This window comes from Bufo bufo, chromosome 2 (genome assembly GCF_905171765.1).
Source record: "Bufo bufo chromosome 2, aBufBuf1.1, whole genome shotgun sequence".
In the NCBI taxonomy this organism is placed as follows: Eukaryota; Metazoa; Chordata; class Amphibia; order Anura; family Bufonidae; genus Bufo; species Bufo bufo.
Genome location: NC_053390.1, coordinates 663,801,566 through 663,828,388, shown reverse-complemented (window position 1 = coordinate 663,828,388; position 26,823 = coordinate 663,801,566). Strand labels below are relative to the sequence as shown.

At 44.4% G+C, this 26,823-nt stretch overlaps 1 protein-coding gene across 1 annotated transcript in view; it reads left to right on the top strand.

Annotated features, from left to right (window-relative positions):
* Positions 1 to 4,654: 4,654 nt before the first annotated feature.
* CTSO (cathepsin O) overlaps positions 4,655 to 26,823 on the top strand; it is a 44,996-nt gene continuing 22,827 nt past the window's right edge. The window contains exons 1-3 of the mRNA XM_040420521.1: positions 4,655 to 4,939; positions 8,259 to 8,364; positions 21,705 to 21,844. Of these exons, the coding sequence (XP_040276455.1) occupies positions 4,694 to 4,939; positions 8,259 to 8,364; positions 21,705 to 21,844 (492 nt within the window). The 5' untranslated portion in view covers positions 4,655 to 4,693. The remainder of the gene's footprint in view (positions 4,940 to 8,258; positions 8,365 to 21,704; positions 21,845 to 26,823) is intronic.

Sequence of the window (26,823 nt, the reverse complement as noted above, 5' to 3'; positions counted from 1 at the left end):
CGGTGGCACCTCCAGCATAGGTCTGATTGGGATATGCCCATTTGAAGTAGCTTTTTCGGATAATTGTACCATTTAGTCAAAACCTTAAAGGGATTCTGTCACCACATTTTACCCCTACAGTAAAACATAGCTACTTGTAGGTCTCCCTGAGCTGTATTAAATGATGCCCTTATTAACTAATAGCACTTCGCTAGATGATGCCATTACCTGTAGTCCGCATGGGCGCAGACTACAGTATGTAGTGCGCACACGCAGGATTTCAAACAGGCTCAGGGATTACGTCAGCGCGCTGCCTCTTGAATATATTATATTAGAGGCGGCGCTGGACTCAGGAAGGCGGCGCTGGGCACCGGAATTATGGGTGTGGCTGGGCACCAAGTTAGGAAAGGACATCCCCTTGGGCACCTTATGTAAGTCATTAGCATATCACTAAAATCTATTTTATAAAGAAATAAATCAAGACTATTAGTTAATAAGGGCATCATTTAATACAGCTCAGGGAGTCCTACAAGTAGCTATGTTTTACTGTAGGGGGTAAAATGTGGTGACAGAATCCCTTTAAATGAATGTTCCTGCGTTTGAATGCATCTAGAGAACCCATGGGACCCAAGGTGAATGGTAACAATCTCAGGTTCAGTGAAAGGGTGTGGTAAAAGAAGGAAATCCATCTAGGGTGGTCAGGCACTGGCTTTATTGATTTATCTAGCCAAGTGGGGTCCCCTGAATCTTTCTCTGCCAAGAAAAGGTCAATGAGGGAACGGGAGAGTTCCTGTTTCTCTAGAAAAATCCCAGATGGGAGTGTTGTAGAACAATAAGCTGAAATACTCTCCTCTGTTCCTATTCCCGTTAAAAGCTCCCCAACTGAGTTGCCCTTTAGTCTAGCCCAGAAACTTGGAGCATGAGTACGAGAAGGGAGATCAAAGTATAGAAGCAAATAAGCAGGAAGGGACAGAGGGAGTTTGGACAGCACAGGGGGACTGGTATTGAGGTATTTTAAATTGTTATATACTCCTTTAGTTAGGCCTGTTAATGTAGTCTTGGGCTCTGCCAAGGCCCACAGACTATCAATTTGTTGGCCATTTAGTGCGGCACGCTCAATGTCTGCCCCCAACATCTCGCAACCAGGGACACAAAAGGAGAGCCAAGTTTCAGCTGAATTGCTCTATAATAAATTAATAGACACAAGGCTTTTTTAAAAAGTAAAAGCAAACTATGCAAAGACAGTGCAAAGAATACAGCATTTTCATGTAAATGTACAAATATGTTAACATATCACACAGCAGAAAACATTAACCATTCATCCACTAGTAGAGAGACACTATAAAGGGGCGTTTAGCAACTATATGACAAAACTGTGACATATCAGTATGTATGCAGACTGGCCTTTCCTGGCTCATCTTATTTGGACATCATGTAGATCTGTAGAGAGTGCATTAAACAGAAAATTTTTGGCCTCCTATTTGGAAGAGGTGGCTGTGTTTCAGCTGTAGACTTGTGCTAGATAAGAAAAGGCCCAGAGACTGTAGCATGTGCAGATAGCATTACATGGATCAGTGGTGACTAGTCTTCTGAGCACATGGACCACTTTGGATAAAGTAGTTTCATGTCATATCACGTTACCGCAATAACGCAAAAAAAATTCTTAATGTTATTTCAAATAAGTTCAGTAGAAATTGGACGAGTTTCTTTATATAGGGTGGCCCACAAAAAAGTAGCTCCCCTCCAATATCTCCAAATCAAGCTGCCAAATAGTAAATCTGTCTTAGTTGTCCATTTAAACCAATCAGAGCTCAGCTTTCATTTTTTTGGAAGTGAACTGAGCTCTGATTGGTTGGTATGGGCAACTAAGACTGATTTATTATTCCGTTTGATAAAAGTCGCCGTGTCAGAAAGATGGTGTTCTTCCTGGAACAGCGAATATTGATTGTGGAAGGTTATGTGCGAAGCAGATCGATTAAGGAAATGCAAGAGACCTTTCTGACAAGTACCCAGGAACAAACCACCAACTAAACGTTGTATTCAGAGTCTGGTCCAGAAATGTGATCAAACTGGCTTTGTTGCAAACATGAAAAAACCGAGGCCTCCATCGATCAGGACAGCTGAAGTTGTGCATGAAAATCAGCAGCAGATTGCAAGTAGCCCCCAAAAATCATCTTGAAGACTGTCTCAGCAAGTTTCCAGCGACTGCTGAAATCTCTGAGCCTTAAACCATACCGAATAACGTGTGAGCAGGAACTGAAAGAGCCTGACATGGCTAAATGCGTAAATTTGACTGCTGATGGACATTTGGACCCATTGCTGCACTTCATGATGGACGAAGCTTGGTTTCATTTATCAGGTTATGTAAATTCCCAGAATACGAGGTACTGTTCCGCAGAAAATCCCCATATGACTCCACTTCACAACCAGAAAATTGCCGTTTGGTGCGCAGTGTCAGGCGCACGAGTAGTGGGCAATTTTACCTGGACATCTTTGAACAGTTTTACAACCAACTAACACCAGAAGAAAAAATGTCCTGCTTCTTCCAACAAGATGGGGCGACATGCCACACCTCAGGGACCTCGCTGACACGGGTTCATGAACTGTTTACGGAGGAGTGAACTGTGAGCAAGGGGTTATGGCCACCATGTTCCCCAGACTTTCCACATGCGATTTGTATCTATGGGGAAATTTAAAACAGAAAACAATCGACATCCCCTGGATGAACTCAAGGAAAACATCACAAACACCATCTGCAGCATCGCTGCTGAAGAGCTGCAACCAATATCAGCCAACATAATCCGATGTGCCCAAAGATGCAGAGACCTGAACGGGGACCACTTTCAGCATCTTTTGTGACTTGTGGGTAATTAGAAAAAACAATCCACTTGCTCGTTCATCTTGTCATACTATCGCTGGTGGTGGGCTACTTTTTCGTGGGCCGCCCTGTAGATCTCAGCTAATATTATGTTCTGCCTCAGATTTGTTGGTTTCCATGCCAAGCAATGTTGGCAGAAGTGCAAACCATGAATCTTACTACCAAATGTGACTTGCTAATTTAATAAAATATATTAAATAAAAAACATGATGTACTCAATAGGATTTATTTTTTTTACCATTTACTGGCTCTAAGCCTCTAATCAGTGCCATGATCCATATAAAATTTAATATGTAATACTCTCAGACCCAGTGATGTGCAGAGATAAAACCCGCCAGACAGAGATACACCGCCAGATCATCACTAACGAGTATTACTAGTAACACTGGTTACTGCTGATCCGTTCAATTGTCGGCCCTTTTAAAGGGCCCTTAACGCTGGTTAGCGATGATTCATTCAATTGTCGGCCCATGTAAAGGGCCCTATAGTGAGACAATTGGGGGTTGGTTGCAATGAGAATGTGCAATACAGAGTCAAAATCCCATAGCAAATGGGAAGTTCAGAAACACTAGGAGAAATGCAGTACTTGAGTAATAAGAAAGAATGGTAAGGAACACTCTTGGTCTCAAATCACAAAGTAAAGGGTCAAGGATCAAAATGTCAACCTAGATAAACAAATTACAAAAAAATGGGATCAAATTATGCCAGTTTTATGGATGTCAGGTCTAACCTCTCTTTAATTGACAGGTAAGAATTTTGTCATATCCACTCCACCATTGCTTATTTTTTCTGTTCATTTCACCCCCTTTTCTTTCTGCCTTTTCCCTATCTCTGCCTTCTAGTTCTCTCAACTATGGGGGGAATTTACTATGAGGGGAAATCTGCTTTGCAATAAATAGGGCCAAATGTATGAAATGCTGCACAATGTTTGATACATTTGGTGCACCTTTAAAGGGGTTGTCCAGGTTCACAGTTGAACCCGGACATATCCCCATTTTCACTCAGGCAGCCCCCCTGACTTGAGCGTCGGAGCAGTTCATGCTCCGATGCTCTCCTTTGCCCTGTGCTGAATCGCGCAGGGCAAAGGCATTTTCTGGAGTTCCGGTGACGAACCGGGCTCTCCATGGGGCTGCCAGGCGGAGGCTTCCGCCCAGCAGTGAGCCCGGTGACGTAAAACAGCTAGGGCAGCGCTAAAGCCCGCCCATCAGAGCCAGTGATGTCACCGAACACACTGCTAGCCGGAAGCCTCCGCCCGGCAGTGTGTTATGGTAAATAAGAGAGCCCTTGCCCTGCGCGATCCAGCGCAGGACAAGGGAGAGCATCGAAGCATGAAATGCAGGGGGGGCTGCCTAGAGTACAAAAGTTGCAAATTTGTAGTGGCATTTTGTACCAAGATTTGTGACTTTTTGACATTTTATGCCACCCTCACTTTTGAAAAACGGATAGGAAAGCGGCACGTTTAGGTATGATGATGCCTCATCCATCAGTGTGACTTTTTCAAATCTCCAATAGGTGGATGGCATAGAAAAAAGGGAGTAGTGTTTCTGCACAGAAGTATTAGGTTTATAGATGCAACAAATATATGTGACTTTTGATAAAGTTGGTTGAGCTTTCACTAAGGCAAAAAAAAACAACAAGCACTAAAGCAAAACTGCAAAAAGTCCGGTCATGGTAAATGGTCGCACTGTCTACCCTGTTTGTGCTACAGCGGTGAACGGGTGCGTGCAGTGACGCTGGTCTACCACAAGGTGGCGCTCAAGCTTCTCTTACTGAGACAAGGAAATCCACCACCAAGCGGTCAGTCACTTCCTGTGTGCTCGGACCGTACAGAGCGGCATGCTGTGGCTGGGTGTCGTGTGCCTTGTGTGTGCCAGCTCCTCGCCGCCTGTGTGTGCCGGGGAGAAGCAGCCGCAGCCTCCATGTAACGCAGGCAGCACCATGTGCAATGGGAGTAGCAGCGGCGCCCCCGCCATTCCTCCCAGAGCAGACTCCTTCTCCTCTTTCCTTTTCTTTATGGAGAAATGGGGCAGGAAGTCCCCGGCGGGCAGTCTGCCGTCTCAGGAGAGATACCAAGTGTTCCTGGTACTAGTGCATGTCTGTGTCTTGTGTCCAGTCGTCACGGTGTCTGCATGTGGGTCACACTGATCAACACCTGGCAAGTTACCCCCTTCCTGACCAGACGCATTGTAGTTTTATTTTTAGTACACATGCCTTCGAAAAGCCATGGGTTCAGAAAAAACGCTTCCGTTACTGATAATACAACCGCCTGCATCCGCTATGAACGCATCCGGTTGTATTATCTGTGACATAGCCCAGACGGATCCGTCATGAACTCCATTTAAAGTCAATGGCGGACGGATCCGTTTTCTATTGTGGCAGAGACAACGGATCCGTCCCTATTGACTTGTATTGGGGGTCATGACGGATCCGTTTTTCCCAGAACGGAAAGCAAAATACAATGTGTTGCGGTTTGCTCCCCTGTATGGGAACGCAACTAAACAATGAAGGGGGACAAAACGTAAGCGTTTTTTTCCGGTATTGAGTTCCTATGATGGAAAACTTTAACACTAGTACCCTAATTTAAGTTTTTATTTTCGTGTCATTAAATAAATTTATTTAGTAGTTTTTATCTTAGTTTTTGTTTTTATTTTTTTTAATACCAGGGAAAGTGTAAAAAAAATAAAATAAAAATAGGGAAAAATAACATTTTCACATTTTATCCATATTATACGCCGGGAATTGTATGGTGCGGACTGCTGCGGTGAGCCTACTCCATACGCGGCGGACAGAGAACTGTGATCATGCCGAACACAGTCATTTAACCCTTAAGATACCACGTTGAAAAGCGATTGCAGCATCTGTGAGGTTGGGCAGAAGATGTCGCTCGATCTGCCTTCGGATCGGAGCCCCTCAGTGACATCGCAGGGCTCCGATCAGTTACAATGACAGCCTAGGGCAGTGATGGCCAACCTCCGGCACTCCAGCTGTGGTGAAACCACGACTCCCACTGTAGGGATCGACCGATTATCGGTTCGGCCGATATTATCGGCCGATATTGAGGATTTTGAACGTTATCGGTATCGGCATCTATTTTGCCGATATACCGATAACGTATGGGGAACACAGAACGCGCTGCTGACAGCGCTCTCTGTGTTCCCTCCGCAGCACAGGGGAGAAGGAAGCAGTGTCTCCTCCCCCTGTGCTGCTGCTGCCGCTGCCGCCAATGAGGGGATAGAACATAAGAGGAGGGGAGGGGCTGTGGCCGCTGCGCCACCAATGAAGATAAGCCTTTCATTCATATACAGGAGGCGGGAGCTGGCTGCAGAATCCCATAGCCGGCTCCCGACCTCTATGAGCAATAGCTGCGGTCCGCGGTAGTTAACTCCTCAGGTGCCGCGGATCGCAGCTACCGCTAATAGAGGTCGGGAGCCGGCTATGGGATTCTGCAGCCAGCTCCCGCCTCCTGTATATGAATGATCGATAGACTTATCTTCATTGGTGGCGCAGTGCGCCCCCCCAAGCCCCCCAGTATTAATCATTGGTGGCGCAGTGCGCCCCCCACCCCCATCCCAATCCCGGCCAATAGTAAAAACATTGGTGGCGCAGTGCGCCCCCCCCCCCCCACCCAGTATTAATCATTGGTGGCAGTGGCCACAGGATCCCCTCTCCCCTGCTCCTCCGATCGGAGCCCCAGCTGTGTAAGCCTGGGGCTCCGATCGGTTGCCATGGCAGCCAGGACGCTATTGAAGCCCTGGCTGCCATGTTCAGCTCCATGCTGCTGTGTGCACTATGCACAGAGCAGCAGGGACAGTGTGAGATCCTATTCACCCTGATAGAGATCTATCAGGGGGAATAGGACAAGGGTTCTAGTCCCTAAGGGGGCTAAAAGTTAGTAAAAAAAAAACCACAAAAATATTAAGTATAAATGAAAAAGATTTATAAAAAAAAAATACACATTAACAATAAACAAAAAAAATACACATTAACAATAAACATATTAATTTTCAGCAGATTTGTGTAGGAATTTTTTTTTTTCTCAAAAATGAAAATTCCCAGAATATCGGTATAAATTATCGGCTATCGGCCTGAAAGTTCACAAATTATCGGTATCGGTATCGGCCCTAAAAAATCAATATCGGTCGATCCCTAACTCCCAGCATGCTCTATTCATTTCTATAGAGTTCTGAGAACAGCCAAGCAAGTGTACATCATGGGAGTCGTAGTTTTACCACAGCTGGAGTGCTGGAGGTTCCCAGGCCTGCCATGGTAAGCTGCCCGCTAAGCTGTTCTCGAGGCACAACTCAGCGGGGAGCGCGTCAGAATCCCATTCACCCCAATAGATCTAGGGCAATGCCCAACCCGCTGCCCTCCAGCTGTTGCAAAACTACAACTCCCAGCATGCCCAGACAGCTATCAGCCTACAGCAGGGCATGGTGGGAGTTGTAGTTTTGCAACAGCTGCAGGTTGGGCATCCCTGATCTAGGGGGAATGGGACAAGGGATCAAAAGATCCCAGATTATAGTTTAAAAATAAAAAAATTTAACGTTGAAATCACCCCCTCTTTCCCAATTTTGCATATAAAGATATATAAATAATAAAAAATAAACATATCCGGTATTGCCGTGTCCGATAGTGTCTGAACAATTAAACATTTCCTGCTCGGTGAACACCGTAACAGAAAAAATAAAAAACACGATTTGCCATTTCTTAGTCACCTTGTCCCCCCCTAAAAAAATTGAATAACAATGATCAAAAAGTCGTAAATACCACAAATATGGTACTAATAAAAATTATGTTTTGTTCTGCAAAAAACAAGCCCTCATACAGCTCTGTGGACCGAAACATAAAAAAGTTATGGCGGTCAGAAAAAGGCGATGCAAAGAAAATTTAAATTTTTTTAAATTTTTTTAAAAAAGTAATCAGAATAAAAACTATACAAGTTTGGTATCGTTTTGAGCTTCAGAATGGCATCATGTCATTTTTGGCGCACGTTAAACACCTTAATGTCAAAACCCCAAAAACCATGGCGGAATTAAAAAATGTATTTTTCAATTTTACCCCACAAGACATAGTAAATTAAATGGTGCCATTAAAAAATACCTCTTGTCCCAAAAAAAAAATTTAAGCCATCACATGGCTACGTGAATGTAAAAATAAATAAAAAAGTCATGGCTATTGGAATATGAGAAGGAAAAAAAAAAGAATTTAAAATAGGCTGTCCTTAAGGGGTTAAAGACTCTACCTGTAATTTATCAGGTTGAAAGCCAACTGAATCTAAGATGTAAGCCATTGCTGATTGGTCCGTCTTACTTAAAATTATTCTAAATGATCTTTTTCTGATGCTCAGTGAGGATGATGAGATCACACTGTGCTTCATGTGCTGTCACTTTTTCTTTTCCAGAAAAGCCTGGAGCGGCACAGGTTTCTGAACAGTGACGCACGGGACACCAGTGATGCACATTATGGAATAAATCAATTTTCTGATTTGTCAGTTGAAGAATTTACCAGTAAGTCAACGTCAATTATCTAACTCACAAAAAATGTTTTTATTTTTTTTTGGGGGGGGAAGGTTGACAACAACAACAACAACAACACCACTGCTGGTGCCCCTTAAAAATAACATCTTCAGGGGATCTGCTGGTATTCTGAATCGTCAAAATCCACACCGAGAGCAGATTGTGAAATTGATCACAGAAAAGCGTTCCAGAGGCAGATATTTGCAACGTCCCTGTAAATTGACTTGTGGCAAATTTAAAACCGCACCACATGTCACGTTATCTGCAGAACATTTACGCAGCGTGTGGATGACATTTACACTACATGTGGCTGTAACCCACGATACGGTCACATTTGTGTTGGAGCTTTCCATTTCAGCTCTGTCATCCATGCTTACCAGCATTTCATTTGGTAAAATCGTGGCACGTAAACCCCACCCGGGAACCATGCTCAGGAGCACCCACTTATGGGCAGAGTTTGTGCTAGCCCTTCTCATTTTTGGCATGGGACAGCACAAATTTGCTGGGACTGTCTCTGAAAATCATGGACAGTCCTGCCAAATTTGGGACAGTTGGCAACTATGCTCTGTTATCAGGGCATCAAGAACTTGGTCGTAACCCCAATGGACCCTAATTTAAGTCAGTGTGATCCATTGGATCCTTTTACAGTTAATTTCAGAAATAGTTAAAAGGGGTTAACTAGGTAAGGGTCCATTCACACGTCTGTAGTGTATTGCGGATCCTCAAATTGCAGATCCGCAATTGCGGACAAGAATAGGACATGTTCTATTTTTTTCCGGTGCCGCGGACCGGAAGATCGGGGGCGCGCTCCGGAAATGCGGATGCGGACAGCACACTGTGTGCTGTCCGCATCCATTCCTGCCCCATAGAGAATGAATGGGTCTGCAACCGTTCCGCAATTTGTGGAACAGATGCGGACCAATTCTGCGGACGTGTGAATGGACCCTTAAGATAATGATGACCTGTCCTCAGGATAGGTCATCATTCTCACATCAGCTGGGGTCCATGTCCTGGCAGGGACCCGCCACTGGAGCTCTGATGAGCGCTGCACATCATATGGTGGCAGTGCTTAGTACTGCAGCTCAGCTCTATTGACTTGAATGGGACTGAGTGGCACCTAGGCCATGTGACTAATGTACGATGTCACATGGCCTAGGGAAAGGCCACAGCGCTCACCTTTTCTAACAGCTGATCGGTGGGGATCCCAGGAGTCAGACCTCCACCAGTCTGTTATTGATGACCTATCCAGACCTCTGGATAGGTCATCAATATTAATACCTGGCTAACCCCTTTAAACGAGTGCAATTCCAACATGTTAAACGACCTCAATGAGGAGGTCATGTGGATTTAATTTTGCTATGAAAGGAGACACAATGGATCTTGAAGTACCGTCTAACCGCTATACCGGGAACCATCTTTGGCCCTATCATTCTAAATGTGGCTGCATTATGGTATCATATTATCAGAAATGTGGCTGCTTTAGTACACAGTAATTACACATATACAGCAAGTAGACAATGTTTGCCCCTGGTAACAAAATACAGATTTAATATGACCTTCATTCATGTCTGATACATGAGATCATGCCTACAATGATAAATGGTAATCATTGATGGAAGTTCAATGTCCATCCTGAGCTGCTATCTATAGAAAATACTGTAACTTATGCATATACAGCAAGTGGACAGTGTGAGTTGTCCTTGGCAACAAAATACCAGTTTAATGTGACTACTAGCATTCATGCTTGATACATGAGACCAAGTCTGAAGAAATAGAGAGAATCATCTAGGACAGTGGTGGCGAACCTATGGCACGGGTGCCAGAGGCGGCACTCAGAGCCCTCTCTGTGGGCACCCACTCCCTGGATAAGGTCTATGGTGTACCAATATGCCTTAGACTTTTACTGCCATTCATCAGTGCAGGGCACACTATGGACAGCACAGGCAGGGCACTAAATGTAGTAAGGCTATTATAGCTAAATTATAAAGTACATGGAAGATATACTATACTGGACTGTAGTATTCAGTGTTGGCACTTTCCCATAAATAAGTGGGTTCTGGGTTGCAGTTTGGACACTCGGTCCCTAAAAGGTTCGCCATCACTGATCTAGGATAACTCAATATCCATCTTGGGCTGCTTTCTTAAAAGGCACCCATACGACGAGCTGAGCCCTATTATGTTGGCAATATCTCAATATACCATAACCTTAACTCACATGCAGGGACTGTTGTCAAAATGATGTGCCCTTTAACCCGTAGAGGACGCGTGCCGTACATGTGCGGCGCAGATGTCCATGACTTAAGGACTAGCGCCGTACATGCAGGGCTCCAGATGGCGACCAAAATGGTCGCCAATGCGACTTAGAATTCATAAATGGCGACAAGATTTTTTAGACCGGCCGCCGCAGCTCTGCATTTGAATACAGCGGCGGGCACAGGACATAATAGTTCTCTGCCCCGCCGCCTATGTTCTTCTCAGCAGCGCAGTGGAGGAGGAGTCTCTCCCTCCCCCCCTGTGCTGCTGCCGCCGCCTCGCCAATGAGAAGAGAGACAGGAGGAGGAGGGGAGGGGCTGTGGCCACTGCGCCACCAATGAAGATAACTGACCTGTTAATAAAAATACAGGAGGCGGGTGCCGGAATCAAATAGCTGGCACCCGACCTCTATGACAGGGAGCTGCGATCCGCTGCAGTTAACCCTTCAGGTGCGGTACCTGAAGGGTTAATTGCCGCTGATCGCAGCTCCCTGTCATAGAGGTCGGGTGCAGTCTATTTGATTCCGGCATCCGCCTCCTGTATTTGTATTAACAGGTCAGTTATCTTCATTGGTGGCGCAGTGTGCCCCCCCAACACCCCAGTATAATAAACATTGGTGGCGCAGTGGGAAGTGCCAATGAGGGTTAAAAAAAAATATAAATAATTAACTCACCTCCTCCAATTGATCGCGTAGCTGCCGGTCTCCTGTTCTTTCTTCAGGACCTGTGGTGACATCACTGAGCTAATCACATGGTCCATTACCATGGTAATGGATCATGTGATGTACCATGTGATGAGCACAGTGATGTCACCACAGGTCCTTTGACAGGTCCTGAAGAAAGAACAGGAGACCGGCTGCTACGCGATCAATTGGAGGAGGTGAGTTAATTTTTTTTAATTTTTTAACCCTCATTGGCACTGCCCACTGCGCCACCAATGTTTATTATACTGGGGTGTTGGGGGGGGGGGGGCACTGCGCCACCAATGTTTATTATACTGGGGGGGTCGCACTGCGCGACCAATGTTTATTATACTGGGGTGTTGGGGGGGTGCACTGCGCCACCAATGTTTATTATACTGGGGTGTTGGGGGGTGCACTGCGCCACCAATGTTTATTATACTGGGGTGTTGGGGGGGGGCACTGCACCACCAATGTTTATTATACTGGGGGGGGGGCGCACTGCGCCACCAATGTTTATTATACTGGGGTGTTGGGGGGTGCACTGCGCCACAAATGTTTATTATACTGGGGTGTTGGGGGGGGCACTGCGCCACCAATGTTTATTATACTGGGGGGGGGGGCGCACTGCGCCACCAATGTTTATTATACTGGGGTGTTGGGGGGGGCACACTGCGCCACCAATGTTTATTATACTGGGGGGGGGCGTGCACTGCGCCACCAATGTTTATTATACTGGGGTGTTGGGGGGGGCACACTGCGCCACCAATGTTTATTATACTGGGGTGTTGGGGGGGTGCACTGCGCCACCAATGTTTATTATACTGGGGTGTTGGGGGGGTGCACTGCGCCACCAATGTTTATTATACTGGGGTGTATATAATGTTTATTATATTGACCTTCTACTAAGCATTCTGTATTAAAGAATACTATTATTTTCCCTTATAACCATGTTATAAGGGAAAATAATACAGTGAATAGACTGTCACCTAGCAACCGTGCTTGAAAATCGCACCGCAGCCGCACTTGCTTGCGGATGCTTGCGATTTTCACGCAGCCCCATTAACTTCTATGGGGCCTGCGTTGCATGAAAACGCACAATATAGAGCTTGCTGCGATTTTCACGCAACGCACAAGTGATGCGTGAAAATCACCGCTCATGTGAACAGCCCCATAAAAGTGAATGGGTCCGGATTCAGTGCGGGTGTAATGCGTTCACCTCACGCATTGCACCCGTGCAGAAATGGGCCTAAGGGTGAATAGGACAAGGGTTCCAGCCCCTAAGGGGGCTAATAGTAAGTAAAAAAAAAACACAAACACTAAGGCTACTTTCACACTTGCGGTCGTCGGAACTGCCTGCCGGATCCGCCGATCTGGATGTGACTGAAAGCATTTGTGAGACGCATCCGGATGCGGATGCATCTCACAAATGCATTGCAAGGACGGATCCGTCTCTCCGCTTGTCATGCGGACAGACGGATCCGTCTTGTATCTTTTTACACATTTTTACCGGCATTCCGGTATTTTGAATGCCGGATCTGGCACTAATACATTCCTATGGGGAAAAATGCCGGATCCGGCATTCAGGCAAGTCTTCAGTTTTTTTCGCCGGAGATAAAACCGTAGCATGCTGCGGTATTATCTCCATCCTGATCAGTCAAAACGACTGAACTGAAGACATCCTGATGCATCCTGAACGGATTACTCTCCATTCAGAATGCATGGGGATAAAACTGATCAGTTCTTTTCTGGTATAGAGCTCCTAGGACGGAACTCTATGCCGAAAAAGAAAAACGCTAGTGTGAAAGGACCCTAAAATATTAAGTTTAAATCCCCCCTTTCCCAATTTTACATATAAAATATATAAACAATAAATAAATAAACATATTACATAGCACTGCGTCCGAAAAGTCCAAACTATTAAATTATTAAAAAATATCTCCTATGCGGTGAGCATTCGCCATTTTTTAGTCACGTTGTCACCCCAAAAAATAGGATAGGACTGTTCTATTATGGGCCGAATTTTTTTATAAAATGCGAAATGCACGCAGCTTTTTTTTTTTTTTTTTGCGCGGTATTGAGTATCGCAATACTTTTTATGGTGACACAAGCGAATCAAAATTTTGGTATCGAAACAACCGTACGCCGATCTGATCGGAGTAGGGTTGTCACGATACCAAAATTTTGATTAGGTTTCGATTTGGCGACTAAAAATGTAATTTGGCTCCTAAATTTTTCACTTCAGGAGCCAATGGCTACTAGGTATTTTTTTTAGTCTGGAGCACTGACATGTACTGCGCTGTGATCGGGCCGGTGCAGGAGATGCACCCGCCCGATCCGCGGCAGGGCGTCTGGCAGTCACTGATAGCCGGATCCCTGCTGCATGCGCCGGCATCTGTGAAATCACCGATGCAGGCGCATTAACCCTTGATGTGTCGCGGTCAGCGCTGACTGCGGCACATGCGATGTCCTTCCGGGTATCGGAACTGCCATTGGGTCCCCGTGATGCTGTGACAGGGACCCGATGGTATGGAAGGCAGCCCGATGCCTTCCGTGAGAGCATGTGAGATCCAGCCCCCTGGATCTCACAGGTAGGAAGCTGTAAGTGTATTACAGTGTGTAATACACTTAGGCCTCTTTCACACGACCGTGGCGTGTGAGGGCCCGATAAGATGCGAGTGCGTTGCGGTAAAATGCGCAATTTTTGCGCGCGAGTGCAAAGCGTTTTAATGCGTTTTGCACGCGCGTGAGAAAAATCGCCATGTTTGGTACCCAGACCCAAACCCGGACTTCATCACTGAAGTTCAGGTTTGGGTTAGGTGTTGTGTAGATTTTATTATTTTCCCTTATAAACCCTTGCTTTGTAACTGGAAAAAATTTATTAAATGGAAAATCTGCCAAAAAAGTGAAATTCTGAAATTTCATCTCTATTTTCCATTAATTTGTGTGGAACACCCAAAGGCTTAACAAAGTTTATAAAATCAGTTTTGTATACCATGAGGGGTGTAATTTCTAAAATGGGGTCATTTTTGGGTGGTTTCTATTGTGTAAGCCTCACAAAGTGACTTCAGACCTGAACTGGTCCTTAACCCCTTAGGGACCGGGCTCATTTTCACCTTAAGGACCAGGGCATTTTTTGCAAATCAGACCAGTGTGCAAATCTGACCTTTATGTGGTGATAACTTTAAAACTCTTTGACTTATCCAGGCCATTCTGAGATTGTTTTTTCGTCACATAATGTACTTCATGACACTGGTAAAATAGAGTAAAAAAATTCATTTTTAGTTATAACAAAATACCAAATTTACCAAAAATGTTGAAAAATTTGCAAATTTTTAAGTTTCAATTTCTCTACTCTTTTACGGTGTTCATCTGAGGGGTTAGGTCATGTGCTATGTTTATAGAGACGGTCGATATGGACACGGCTATACCTAATATGTCAACTTTTTTTTTTCTCCCCTATTTTTTAGCTTTTTTTTTACTTTATTTGGGGGAAATGAAGTTCTTTTTTTTTGTTTGAAACTTTAAATTTTTTCGGGGGAAAACTTTATTTTTCAACATTTTTTTCACTTAATTTTTTATCCCACTTTAGGACTTCAACTTTTGGGGTCTGATCCCCTTTACAATACATTCCAATACTTCTGTATTGGAATGCATTGGCTGTATGAGTAATACAGTGTGTATTACTCATACAGCTTCCGGCCTGTGAGATCCAGGGGGCTGGATCTCACAGGCTCGTCACCGGAAGGCAGCGCCGATGCCTAAGGAAGTCATCGCGCTGCCTTCCATGCCATCAGGTCCCCGCTAAAGCCACACGGGGACCCGATGGCACCGCCGCCCGCCGCAACCTGTAAAAGCCGCAAACCGCATGTCTGAATTAACCTGCGGTTTGCAGCAATCACCGATACGGTGATTGACCCCCCCCCCCCCCCCCCCCCCCCCCGTGCATTGACCCAAGGTGCCTGCTCAATGATTTGAGCAGGCACCTTGTTCCGATCACCGGGTGGCGGTGATCGGAACTTTTCAGTACCAGGACATAAGGGCGTACCTGTACGCCCTGTGTCCTTAAGAGGTTAAAAAGTGGGTTTTGGAAATTTTCAGAAAAATGTCAAGATTTGCTTCTAAAATGTCCCCAAAAAATAAAATGGCATTCACAAAATGATCTAAACATAAAGTAGACATATGGGGAATGTAAAGCAAGAACTATTTTTGGAGGTATTACTATCTATTATAAAAGTTGAGAAATTGAAATTTGCTAATTTTTCATTTTTTTTTGTAAATTTGGCATTGTTAAAAAAAATACATATATTTTTTTACTCAATTTTACCACTGTCATGAAGTACAATATGTGACAAGAAAACAATCTCAGAATGGCCTGGATAAGTAAAAGCGTTTTAAAGTTATCACCACATAAAGTGACACTGGTCAGATTTGAAAAAAATTGCCTGGTCCTTAACGTGAAAAATGGCAGGGTCCTAAAGGGGTTAATAAAGACAAGCTACCTATGTATCTAGGGCGAAATGTCGCTAACAATAAAAATGAATATAGAGTTATAGCATGTTGGATCCGGAATGGACAGATCTACATCCATATCTGGAAACACTCAGTGATGCTATAAGTTCCCCCTGATACCATAGTGCAGGGCTGTATCTCGCATAATACTGGCGGCGAGCGGTGGGAGTTGACAAGTGACGCGCCCCCACTGGGATTGGCTGTGTGCGGTGGCCGCGGCTGCGGAGGCAGAGGTTGGGGCCATTTAATGCCGGTATTTGAGCGGCTGGGCACAGCCGTCACAGTGCCAGTATTTGCACTACCGTACGCCACTATGTGCTGTGAGTCTATGCCACTTGTTACCAGCATCTACTCTTAGACCTGCGAACCTGCTCCTGATGAAATGTGGTATTAAACCTGCATTGAAACGTGTCGAGCGGGGTAGATTGACACAGAGACAGCTAGCAGAGGTGCCGGGTACCAGCACTCTGCTTTAGCGCACCCATATTAAAGGAGGGTGCTTACTCTTTGTATGTGCAGTCTTAGGGAAGGCTTCCTGAGATATTGCATATAGTAGCCAGCCTGTCCACACTATTAGGCAGACTACTTTATGTGGCAGAGGTGCCACTGCCATATAATATTCAACTACACTGGCACTATCCATTGGGGTACTATAGTTGGAGGGGTGTTTGGTACTCGTACTCTTATTAATGGAGTAACAACCACTCTGAGAATTTAGGTGGGGTCTAACATCCATATTGACTCCCCTTCCCTCAACTATAGTGCACCTACTAGCCTGACTAGATATATATACCCATTGAGTTTTTGAGCTCCTCATTTTAGTTAGGAAATACAATAAAGAATTGTTATTTTATTTTAGCGTTCCATTCAGGCTTGATATTGTGCAACACCATGAGGAGGCCTTCACATGGGAACGTCACAGTGGTCCTACTCCTTGGATTATGGTGTTGAGTGGCATTATGTATGGTAGCCGGACCCTCTAGTCTTAATTTCTGGTACACTAACAGCTCGCCGTTACATTGATTTGGTTGTGGAACCTGTGGTCTAGCCATTTTTCAACAGTACCACGCCAGGCCACTGTTGCTTGTGCTAATGTGAGCAGCCTTCATGGCCTTAATGTGCTACCATGGCCTGTAGCATCTCCCATCGAGCACAACTGGAACATTATTGGTAAGCAATTGCAATGGGAGCTGCCAGCAGAAGATATTGATTATTTGCGTGCCCAAGTGCATTGCAGCCTGGCAGAACGGTCTTCTGATAACCTTACTGATAGCATGCCAAGGCTTGTGGCGCACAACAAGGCAGAGATGTGCCTGAGGCATCTGCCTCTTAGGGTACTTTCACACTTTACTTTTCTTTTCCGGCATAGAGTTCCGTCACAGGGGCTCTATACCGGAAAAGAACTGATCAGGCATATCCCTATGCATTCTGAATGGAGAGTAATCCATTCAGGATACTTTAGGATGTCTTCAGTTCAGTCATTTTGACCGATCAGGCGAAAAAAACGGAAGACTTGCCTGAATGCCGGATCGGGCATTTTTCCCCATAGGAATGTATTAGTGCCGGATCCGTCCTTCCGGCCTGCGCATGCGCAGACCGGTAAAAATATGAAAAAAAATACAAGACGGATCCATCTGTCTGCATGACAAGCGGAGAGATGGATCCGTTCTTGCAATGCATTTGTAAGACGGATCCGTCTCACAAATGCTTTAAGTCACATCTAAATCGGCGGATCGGGCGGGCAGTTCCGACAACGGAACTGCCCTCCGGATCACACTGCCGCAAGTGTGAAAGTAGCCTTAATAAATTAGGTGCATCTCACACCAGTGCAGGGAGATCAAGACTGGCGGATGGATACGCCAGTCTTGATAAATGTCCTCGACTTTTTCTTCTTGGTGTTGCAATTTCAATGTTGAGGAGTGTATGACATGCGCGCCAGGTCATTTAAGTACCTGTCAAGAATGCTATTCTGCTATTATTGCATTGTACTTATTTTGAGCTAAAAAAAAAACATTTTATCAATTGGTCTTTATTAACAATATGGAATCCTTTTTTTCTGTACAGAGCTGACATGCTCTACTAGTTGCCTGTGAATTCTTTGTCTTTTCCGTCAGCTTGTCAACTGAGGAGCTGACAGGCTCCTTATCTCTGCTCTCTGACATTATAAACACCCATTATAGCTCAGTTCTTATCTTACTGATAAGAATGTGTATGACCTCTCAGTAGTTTAGAGATGAGGGTTATTAGATGACCTGCACAAACTGAAAGTACTGTTCACATCTAAAAAAAAAACTGTTAACCCTTTGTGACAGAATGGCTCAAATGTTTTAATAAAGGCCAATTGAAAATATGATTTTTAGCCCAAAATTAGTAGAATGCAATAAACAAAAATTTCCTCAGTGTGTACATAGCCTTTAACTATTGTACACCACTGTGAGCATTTTTGTTTTTTAAATGAAGTGGCAGAACCCCTTTCAATACACGGAATACACTTCTGTTTATAGATATTTCTCGCTCATATCATTTGGGTACACAGGACCGTGGGTATAGCTTGCTGCTACCACTAGGAGGCGACACTAGGCTGAAAACTGTTAGCTCCTCCCCTGCAGGCTATACCCCCTCCAGCCTGGAGAGAGCATTTCAGCTTAGTGTCGTAGGAGGCAGACCTCCCTGCTTAGCAGGGTGGCTCTTCTGGAAATTTTATTTTTATTTTATTAGGTTCATGGGGCACAGATTCGCATGGCGTCTCTGTCTCCCTGGGAGGCTAGCCGGTGTCGGTTGTCCCACCACCTTGCCCCCGCAAGAAGACAAGTGGACCAGGGCAGCCTCGCTCCCCTGCTTCCCACCAGCAATAGGGCCACCTACTCACCAGCCCTATCCTGCCCGGACCCCTGATGCATTCTGCCAGCGGTCGTTGGGTGGCCCTGCTACTAAAGGGGAGCGGGCCGATCTCTCCCTTTTCAGCGCTCTTCCTCCACACTCCACTTAAGTCTCCAGGCAAATCAGGTTTCTGGGCATGATACTAGCCGTGGTACGCCTGCCATTGGACAAGAGCATGTACATTCAGAGATCTATACGCATATTACTCCAACGCCGCAATACGTCTATCCGCAATTGCATGCGGGTGCTGGGCATGATGGTGGCCTCCTTCGAGGCCATTCCCTTCGCTCAATTTCACACAAGGTGTTTTCAACAAGCCATTTTGTCCTCTTGGGACAAATCCCCGGATTCTCTGGATCGCCGGATCCGGCTGTCCCTCCAAACACGTACAGCCCTCGGTTGGTGGACAGAGTCTGCGCATCTGTTGGCGGGGAAATCCTTCCTTCCAGTGATATGGACGATCATTACAACAGACGCCAGCCTTCGCGGTTGGGGCGGAGTTCTCACCATATGGATGGTCAAGGGTCTTTGGTCTCCATCGGAGTCCAAACTTCCCATCCACATACTGGAACTCCGGGCCATTTATCTCGAAGATTTTGCAGTGGGCGGAGTCCCATGTTCCGATGATTTCGGCAGTCTTCATCCCGGGAGTGGACAACTGGACGGCAGACTTTCTCAGCCGGACAACAGTGGACCCGTGGGAGTGGTCCCTCCATCCGGAGGTGTTCGAGGCCATCTGTCTCAGGTGGGCACGTCCGGAAGTGGACTTGATGGCGTCCAGGTTCAATCACAAGCTCCCGTGCTTCCTCTCTCGCGCAAGGGATCCAACAGCACACGGCGTGGACGCTCTCGTGGCGCCTTGGGACAGCTTCGCGTTTCTTTACGTGTTCCCACCGTTACCACTTCTACTGCGGATCCTACGCAGAATCAAGAAGGAAGGCATCAAGACGATCCTGATCGCCCCAGACTGGACTCGACAAGCTTGGTACTCAGAACTCATTCTTCTGCTAGGAGATGCTCCGTGGCCTCTGCCAATCAGAACCGATCTACTCTCCCAGGGCCCAGTCTTCAATCAGAGTTTAGATACGCTACGTTTAACGGCGTGGCTGTTGAAACCTTTCTGCTGAAACGCAGAGGTTTTTCTGATGCGGTCATTCGAACCATGATTAGGGCCAGGAAACCTTCCTCTTCTAGGATTTACTACCGGACCTGGAAATTCTTCTTGCGTTTCTGCAAAGAACGAGCTCTTCCTCACAGGCGTTTTTCCCTTCCGACGGTTCTAGCGTTCCTTCAGTCAGGATTGGACCTGGGCATGGCTCTCAGTTCCCTCAAAGGGCAGGTCTCGGCCCTGTCCATTTTTTTCCAACGTACTCTAGCCATCCTAGGTCCGGTCAAGACTTTCTTGCAAGGAGTAGCTCACACCGTTCCCCCATATCGGCCCCCATTACATTCTTGGGACCTGAACTTGGTTCTCGATGCACTCCAGACAGCGCCGTTCGAACCTGATTGAAGTTTCCGTCCGTCTACTTTCCTGGAAAGTGGCCTTTTTAGTGGCCATTACCTCTATTCGACGGGTTTCGGAACTGGCAGCTCTCTCCTACAAGGAACCCTTTTTGGTGTTTCACCAAGATAAGGTGGTTCTTCGTCCAGTGCCATCTTTTTTACCAAAGGTTGTGTCTTTCACATGAATGAGGACATTGTTTTGCCCTCAGCCTTCTCATCCGCGGGAGGTCTCCCTCCATCGTCTGGATGTAGTACGGGCCTTGAAGATCTATCTGTCGGTGGTGGCCCCCTTTAGACGCACTGACGCTCTGTTCGTTATCTCGGAAGGCCCTCGTAAAGGTTTGGCGGCTTCAAAGGTGACTATTGTCTCTGAAGGTTCTCATTTATCCAGGTCATGGTATATCTGTAAAGAATAAATGAAGGCAACTGGACTTACTGTAGATTTCTTGAAAATGTTTCACTCGTTCTTCCAACGAGCTTTCTCAATTCTGAGTGACTGTACAAGAATTCTCTGGGAATAAATATGTAACTGAATACCAGATGTTGATAATTACCAGATGCTGATTCAGTTACATATTTATTCCCAGAGAATTCTTGTACAGTCATTTAGAATTGAGAAAGCTCGTTGGAAGAACGAGTAAAACGTTTTCAAGAAATCTAAGTCCAGTTGCCTTGATTTATTCTTTACAGATAAAGGTGACTATTGCTCGGTGGATTCGCTCGGCCATTGCCGAGGCCTATCGTTCCAGGGACAAGGTTCCTCCACCCGGGATCACCGCTCACTCTACCAGAGCGCTCGGGGCTTCTTAGGCACACCTCCACCACGCTTCTGCGTCTCAGTTGTGTAAAGCAGCGACTTGGTCCTCTCTACACACCTTTACTAAATTTTACCAGGTGCATTCATTGGCCTCGGCGGATGCTTCTCTCGGCCGCAGGGTTCTGCAGGCCGCAGTTCAGTGACTTCCATAGAAAGTTGGTTTGGGACAATTTTGTTTCCCTCCCCGGGGACTGCTTTAGGACGTCCCACGGTCCTTTGTCCCCCAATGATATGAGCGAGAAAATGAGATTTTTGTGAACTCACCTGTAAAATCTCTTTCTCGCTTGATTCATTGGGGGACACAACACCCACCCACATGTTGTTGTGAGGCAAGTGGGGTTCCTGTTTTGCCAGTTGGGACCTTGTGTTCGGTTCGGTCTCATGACAGTGTACAGTTTTCTGTTGATTTTCACTTTAATTTGGTCTCTCCTACTGCTGGAGCACAAACTGAAATGCTCTCTCCAGGCTGGAGGGGGGTATAGCCTGCAGGGGAGGAGCTAACAGTTTTCAGCCTAGTGTCGCCTCCTAGTGGCAGCAGCAAGCTATACCCACGGTCCTGTGTCCCCCAATGAATCAAGCGAGAAAGAGATTTTACAGGTGAGTTCACAAAAATCTCATTTTACTGTATAATTTGATTTCTACAGTTTCATACCTAATGAAATTATTACTTATTTTATTATTGTGCAGATATCTATCTGAGGAGTCACCCTCCCAGGAATAAGGATTATTATGTGCCTAAAAAGAAAGCCTTTGGAGAAAAGTCTTTGCCTTTGCAGTTTGACTGGAGAGATAAAAATCTGGTGACAGGAGTGAAAAATCAGCTGGATGTAAGTTACATAGAGAATAAATGGGGTTGATCTAGGTGACCCGCTGGAGAATAGGTTGTCAATATCTAAAACCTCTTTAACCCCTTCTACCCCGGGCCAGTTTTCGCTCTTCTGCCCAGGCCATTTTTTGCAAATCTGACATGTCACTTTATGTGTAATAGCTTTGGAACACTTTTACTTATCCAAGCCATTCTGAGATTGTTTTCTTGTGACACATTGTACTTCATGATGGTCATAAATTTGAGTCAATATATTTCACCTTTATTTGTGAAAAAATCCCAAATTTACCAAAAATTTTGAAAAATTCCCAAATTTTCAAATTTCAATTTCTCTACTTTATAATAGTGTTAACTCATATAATAGTTCTTACTTTTAATTTCCCATATGTCTACTTCATGTTTGGATCACTTTGAAAATGTGACATTTTATTTTTTGGGGACGTTAGAAGGCTTAGAAGTTTGGAAGCAAATCTTGAAAATTTCCAAAACCCACTTTTTAAGGACCAGTTCAGGTCTGAAGTCACTTTGTGAGGCTTACATAATAGAAACCACCCAAAAATGACCCCATTTTAGAAACTACACCCCTCAAGGTATTTAAAACTGATTTTACAAACTTTGTTAGTTAAAGAGGACCTTTCACTAGTCTAAAAACTAACTATATCAGTGGGCAGAGCGGCGCCCAGGGGTCCCCCTGCACTTACTAGTATGTCTGGGCGCCGCTCCGTTCGCCCGGTATAGGCTCCGGTGTGTGCAGCTCCCTCTGTTGTACGGGGCAGAGTTTTTGTATTAGGGTTGTCCCTTGCTGCAGCGCTGGCCAATCGTAGCGCACAGCTCATAGCCTGGGACTCCCAGGCTATGAGCTGTGCGCTACGATTGGCCAACGCTATTTTTATAGAGCAGGTTGTTACAGATGCAATAATATCAAATATGTCTACTTTTTATGATGTTTGTTTCAGTTTTACATAATAAAGCATTTTTTAAAACAAAAATTAGGTTTTTGTATCTCCTTTTTCTGAACGCCCTATTTTTTTTTTTTTTCTGCCGATCATCTTGTGCAGGGGCTCGTTTTTTGCAGGAAGAGTTGACGTTTTTATTGGTACCATTTTTGGGTACATATAATTTTTTTATCATTCATTATTACACTTTATGGGGCAAGGTGACCAAAAAATTGGTTGTTTTGGCGCAGTTTTTATTTATTTATTTTTACAGCGTTTACCTGAGGGATTAGGTCATGTGACTTATAGAGCATATCGTGGCGACACCTAATATGTATACTTTTTCTTATTTAAGTTTTACACAATAATAGCATTTTTGAAACCAAAATAATGATATTTTAGTATATCCATAGTCTGAGAGCCATAGCTTTGTTATTTTTTGACCAATTGTCTTAGGTAAAGACTCTTTTTTTTGCCGGATGAGGTGATGGTTTGATTAGTACTATTTTGGGGAGTATATGTATTTTTGATTGCTTGGTGTTGCAATTTTTGTGATGTAATGTGCCAAAAATGTTTTTTTTTTTTTACTTTTTTTTTTTTTTTACGGTGTTCATCTGAGGGTTTAGGTCATGTGATATTTTTATAGAGCTGGCGATACCTAATATGTCTACTTTTTATTTGTTTATTTCACTTTATCACAATAATAGCAGTTTTGAAGCAAAAAAGAATCATATTTTAGTGTCTCCATTGTCTGAGGGTGATAGCTTTTTTATTTTTTGGGCGATTGTCTTAACCTCTTAGGGACATATGACGTACCGGTACGTCATGATGTCCTGTTACTTAAGGACACATGACGTACCGGTACGTCATGTGTAGTTCCGATCAATTCAGACCTGCGATTTGCGGCGTTTACGGGTCGTTCCGGCGGGGATTGGCGGTGCCTTCGGGTCCCCGTGCTGCTGTAATGGGGACCTGATGGCATGGAAGAGCCTGTGAGTTCCAGCCCCTCATACAGCCAATGCATTCCAATACAGAAGTATTGGAATGCATTGTAAAGGGGATCAGACCCCCAAAAGTTGAAGTCCCAAAGTGGGACAAAAAATAAAGTGGAAAAAAAAGTTGAAAAAATAAAGTTTCCCTCCCCCAAAAAAATTCAGTTTTAGGTATCGCCGCGTCCGTATCAACCGGCTCTATAAACATATCACATGACCTAACCCCTCAGATGAACACCGTAAAAAATAAAAACTGTGCTAAATAAACTATTTTTTGTCCCCTTACATCACTAAAAGTACAACAGCAAGCGATCAAAAAGGCGTATGCCCACCAAAATAGTACCAATCTAACCGTCACCTCATCCCGCAAAAAATGAGCCCCTACCTAAGACAATCACCCAAAAAATTAAGAAAACTATGGCTCAGAATATGGAGACACTAAAACATGATTTTTTTTGTGTAAAACTTGCATAAATAAAAAAAGTATACATATTAGGTATCGCCACATCCGTAATAACCTGCTCTATAAAAATACAGTCCTGATCAAAAGTTTAAGACCACTTGAAAAATGGCAAAAAATCATATTTAGCATGGCTGGATCTTAACAAGGTTCCAAGTAGAGCTTCAACATGCAACAAGAAGAAATGGGAGTGAGACAAAACATTTTTTGAGCATTCAATTTAATCAAAACAATGAATAAACTGAAACAGGCTGTTTTTCAGCTGATCAAAAGTTTAGGACCACACCTCCAAAAAAAAACGAAACCCCCCCAAAACAGAAATCCAACTTCCAAACATGAACTCAGTAATGAGTAGCTCCGCCGTTATTGTTGATCACTTCTAAAATTCGTTTCGGCATGCTTGTTTCCATGAAATCCAACTTCCAAACATGAACTCAGTAATGAGTAGCTCCGCCCTTATTGTTGATCACTTCTAAAATTCGTTTCGGCATGCTTGTTTCCATGAGGTGAGGTGGGAACATTTCTCTAAGTGGTGAAGATGGCCGCACGAAGGCCATCTATTGTCTGGAACTGTTGTCCATTTTTGTAAACTTTCCTTGCCATCCATCCCCAAAGGTTTTCAATTGGATTTAGATCAGGGGAACACGCAGGATGGGCCAAAAGAGTGATGTTATTCTCCTGGAAGAAGTCCCTTGTCCTGCGGGCATTGTGTACTTTAGCGTTGTCCTGTTGAAAAACCCAGTCGTTACCACACAGACGAGGGCACTCAGTCACGAGGAATGCTCTCTGCAACATCTGGACATAGCCAGCGGCCGTCTGACGCTCCTGCACTTCCTGAAGCTCCATTGTTCCACTGAAGGAAAAAGCACACCAGACCATTATGGCGCCCCCTCCACTGTGGCGCGTAGAAAACATCTCGGGTGGGATCTGCTTACCATGCCAGTAACGTTGGAAACCATCAGGACCATCAAGGTTAAATTTTTTTCTCATCAGAGAATAAAACTTTCTTCCACCTTTGAATGTCCCATGTTTGGTGCTCTCTTGCAAAGTCCAAACGAGCAGTTCTGTGGCGTTCAAGGAGACGATGTCTTTGAAGACGTTTTTTGTTTTTGAAGCCCTTCAGTCTCAGATGGCGTCTGATGGTTATGGGGCTGCAGTCAGCACCAGTAAGGGCCTTAATTTGGGTCGAGGATTGTCCAATGTCTTGACGGACAGCCAATTGGATCCTCCAGCTCAGTGCTGGTGAAATTTTTTTGGGTCTTCAACTTGACTTTTTTGTTCCATAACCCTCAGGATCATTTAAGAAATTCAAAATGACTGTCTTACTGCGTCCCACCTCAGCAGCGATTGCGCACTGTGAGAGACCCTGCTTATGCTGTTCAACAACCCGACCACGTTCAAAAAGGGAGAGTTTTTTTGCCTTTGCCATCACAACGTGTGACTACCTGACAGAAAATGACAATGAATCCACAGATTTGGCCGTTTAAAGGCATGTGGTCCTAAAATTTGGATCAGCTAAAATACAGCCTGTTTCAGTTTAATCGTTATTTTCAATTAATTGGATGCTTAAAAAATGTTTTGTCTCACTCTCATTTCTTCTTGTTGCATGTAGAAGCTCTACTTGGAACCTTGTTAAGATCCAATAATGTAAAATATTATTTTTTGCCATTTTTTAAGTGGTCTTAAACTTTTGATCAGGACTATATCACATGACCTAACCCCTTAGGTGAATACCGTAAAAAAATAAAAACGATGCAAAAGCATTTTTTGTCACCTTACATCACAAAAAGTGTAATAGCAAGCGATCAAAAAGTCATCGCACCCCAAAATAGTGCCAATCAAACCGTCATCTCATCCCGAAAAAAATGAGACCCTGCACAAGAAAGTCGCCCAAAAAATAAATAAAACTATGGCTTTCAGAATGTGGAGACACTAAAGAATCATAAAGATTTTTTTTTTAATAAAAATGCTTTGTTATGTAGTAATTTTTGGTATTGTCGCGTCCGTGACAACCTGCTCTATAAAAATACCACATGATCTAACCTGTCAGATGAATGTTGTAAATAACAAAAAATAAAAACGGTGCCAAAACATCTATTTCTTGTTACCTTGCCTCACAAAAAGTATATATAGCAATATAGAGCAACCAAAAATCATATGTACCCTAAAATAGTACCAACAAAACTGCCACCCTTTTAGTTTCTAAAATGGGGTCACTTTTTTGGAGTTTCTACTCTAGGGGTGCATCAGGGGGGCTTCAAATGGGACATGGTGTCAAAAAACCAGTCCAGCAAAATCTGCCTTCCAAAAACCGTATGGCATTCCTTTCCTTCTGTGCAATGCTGTGTGCCCGTACAGCAGTTTACGACCACATATGGGGTGTTTCTGTAAACTACAGAATCAGGGCCATAAATATTGAATTTTATTAAAATGGAAAATCTGCCAAAAAAGTGAAATTTTTAAATGTTATCTCTATTTTCCATTAATTCTTGTGGAACACCTAAAGGGTTAACGACATTTGTAAATCAGTTTTGAATACCTTGAGGGGTGTAGTTTCTAGAATGGGGTCATTTTTGGGTGGTTTCTATTATGT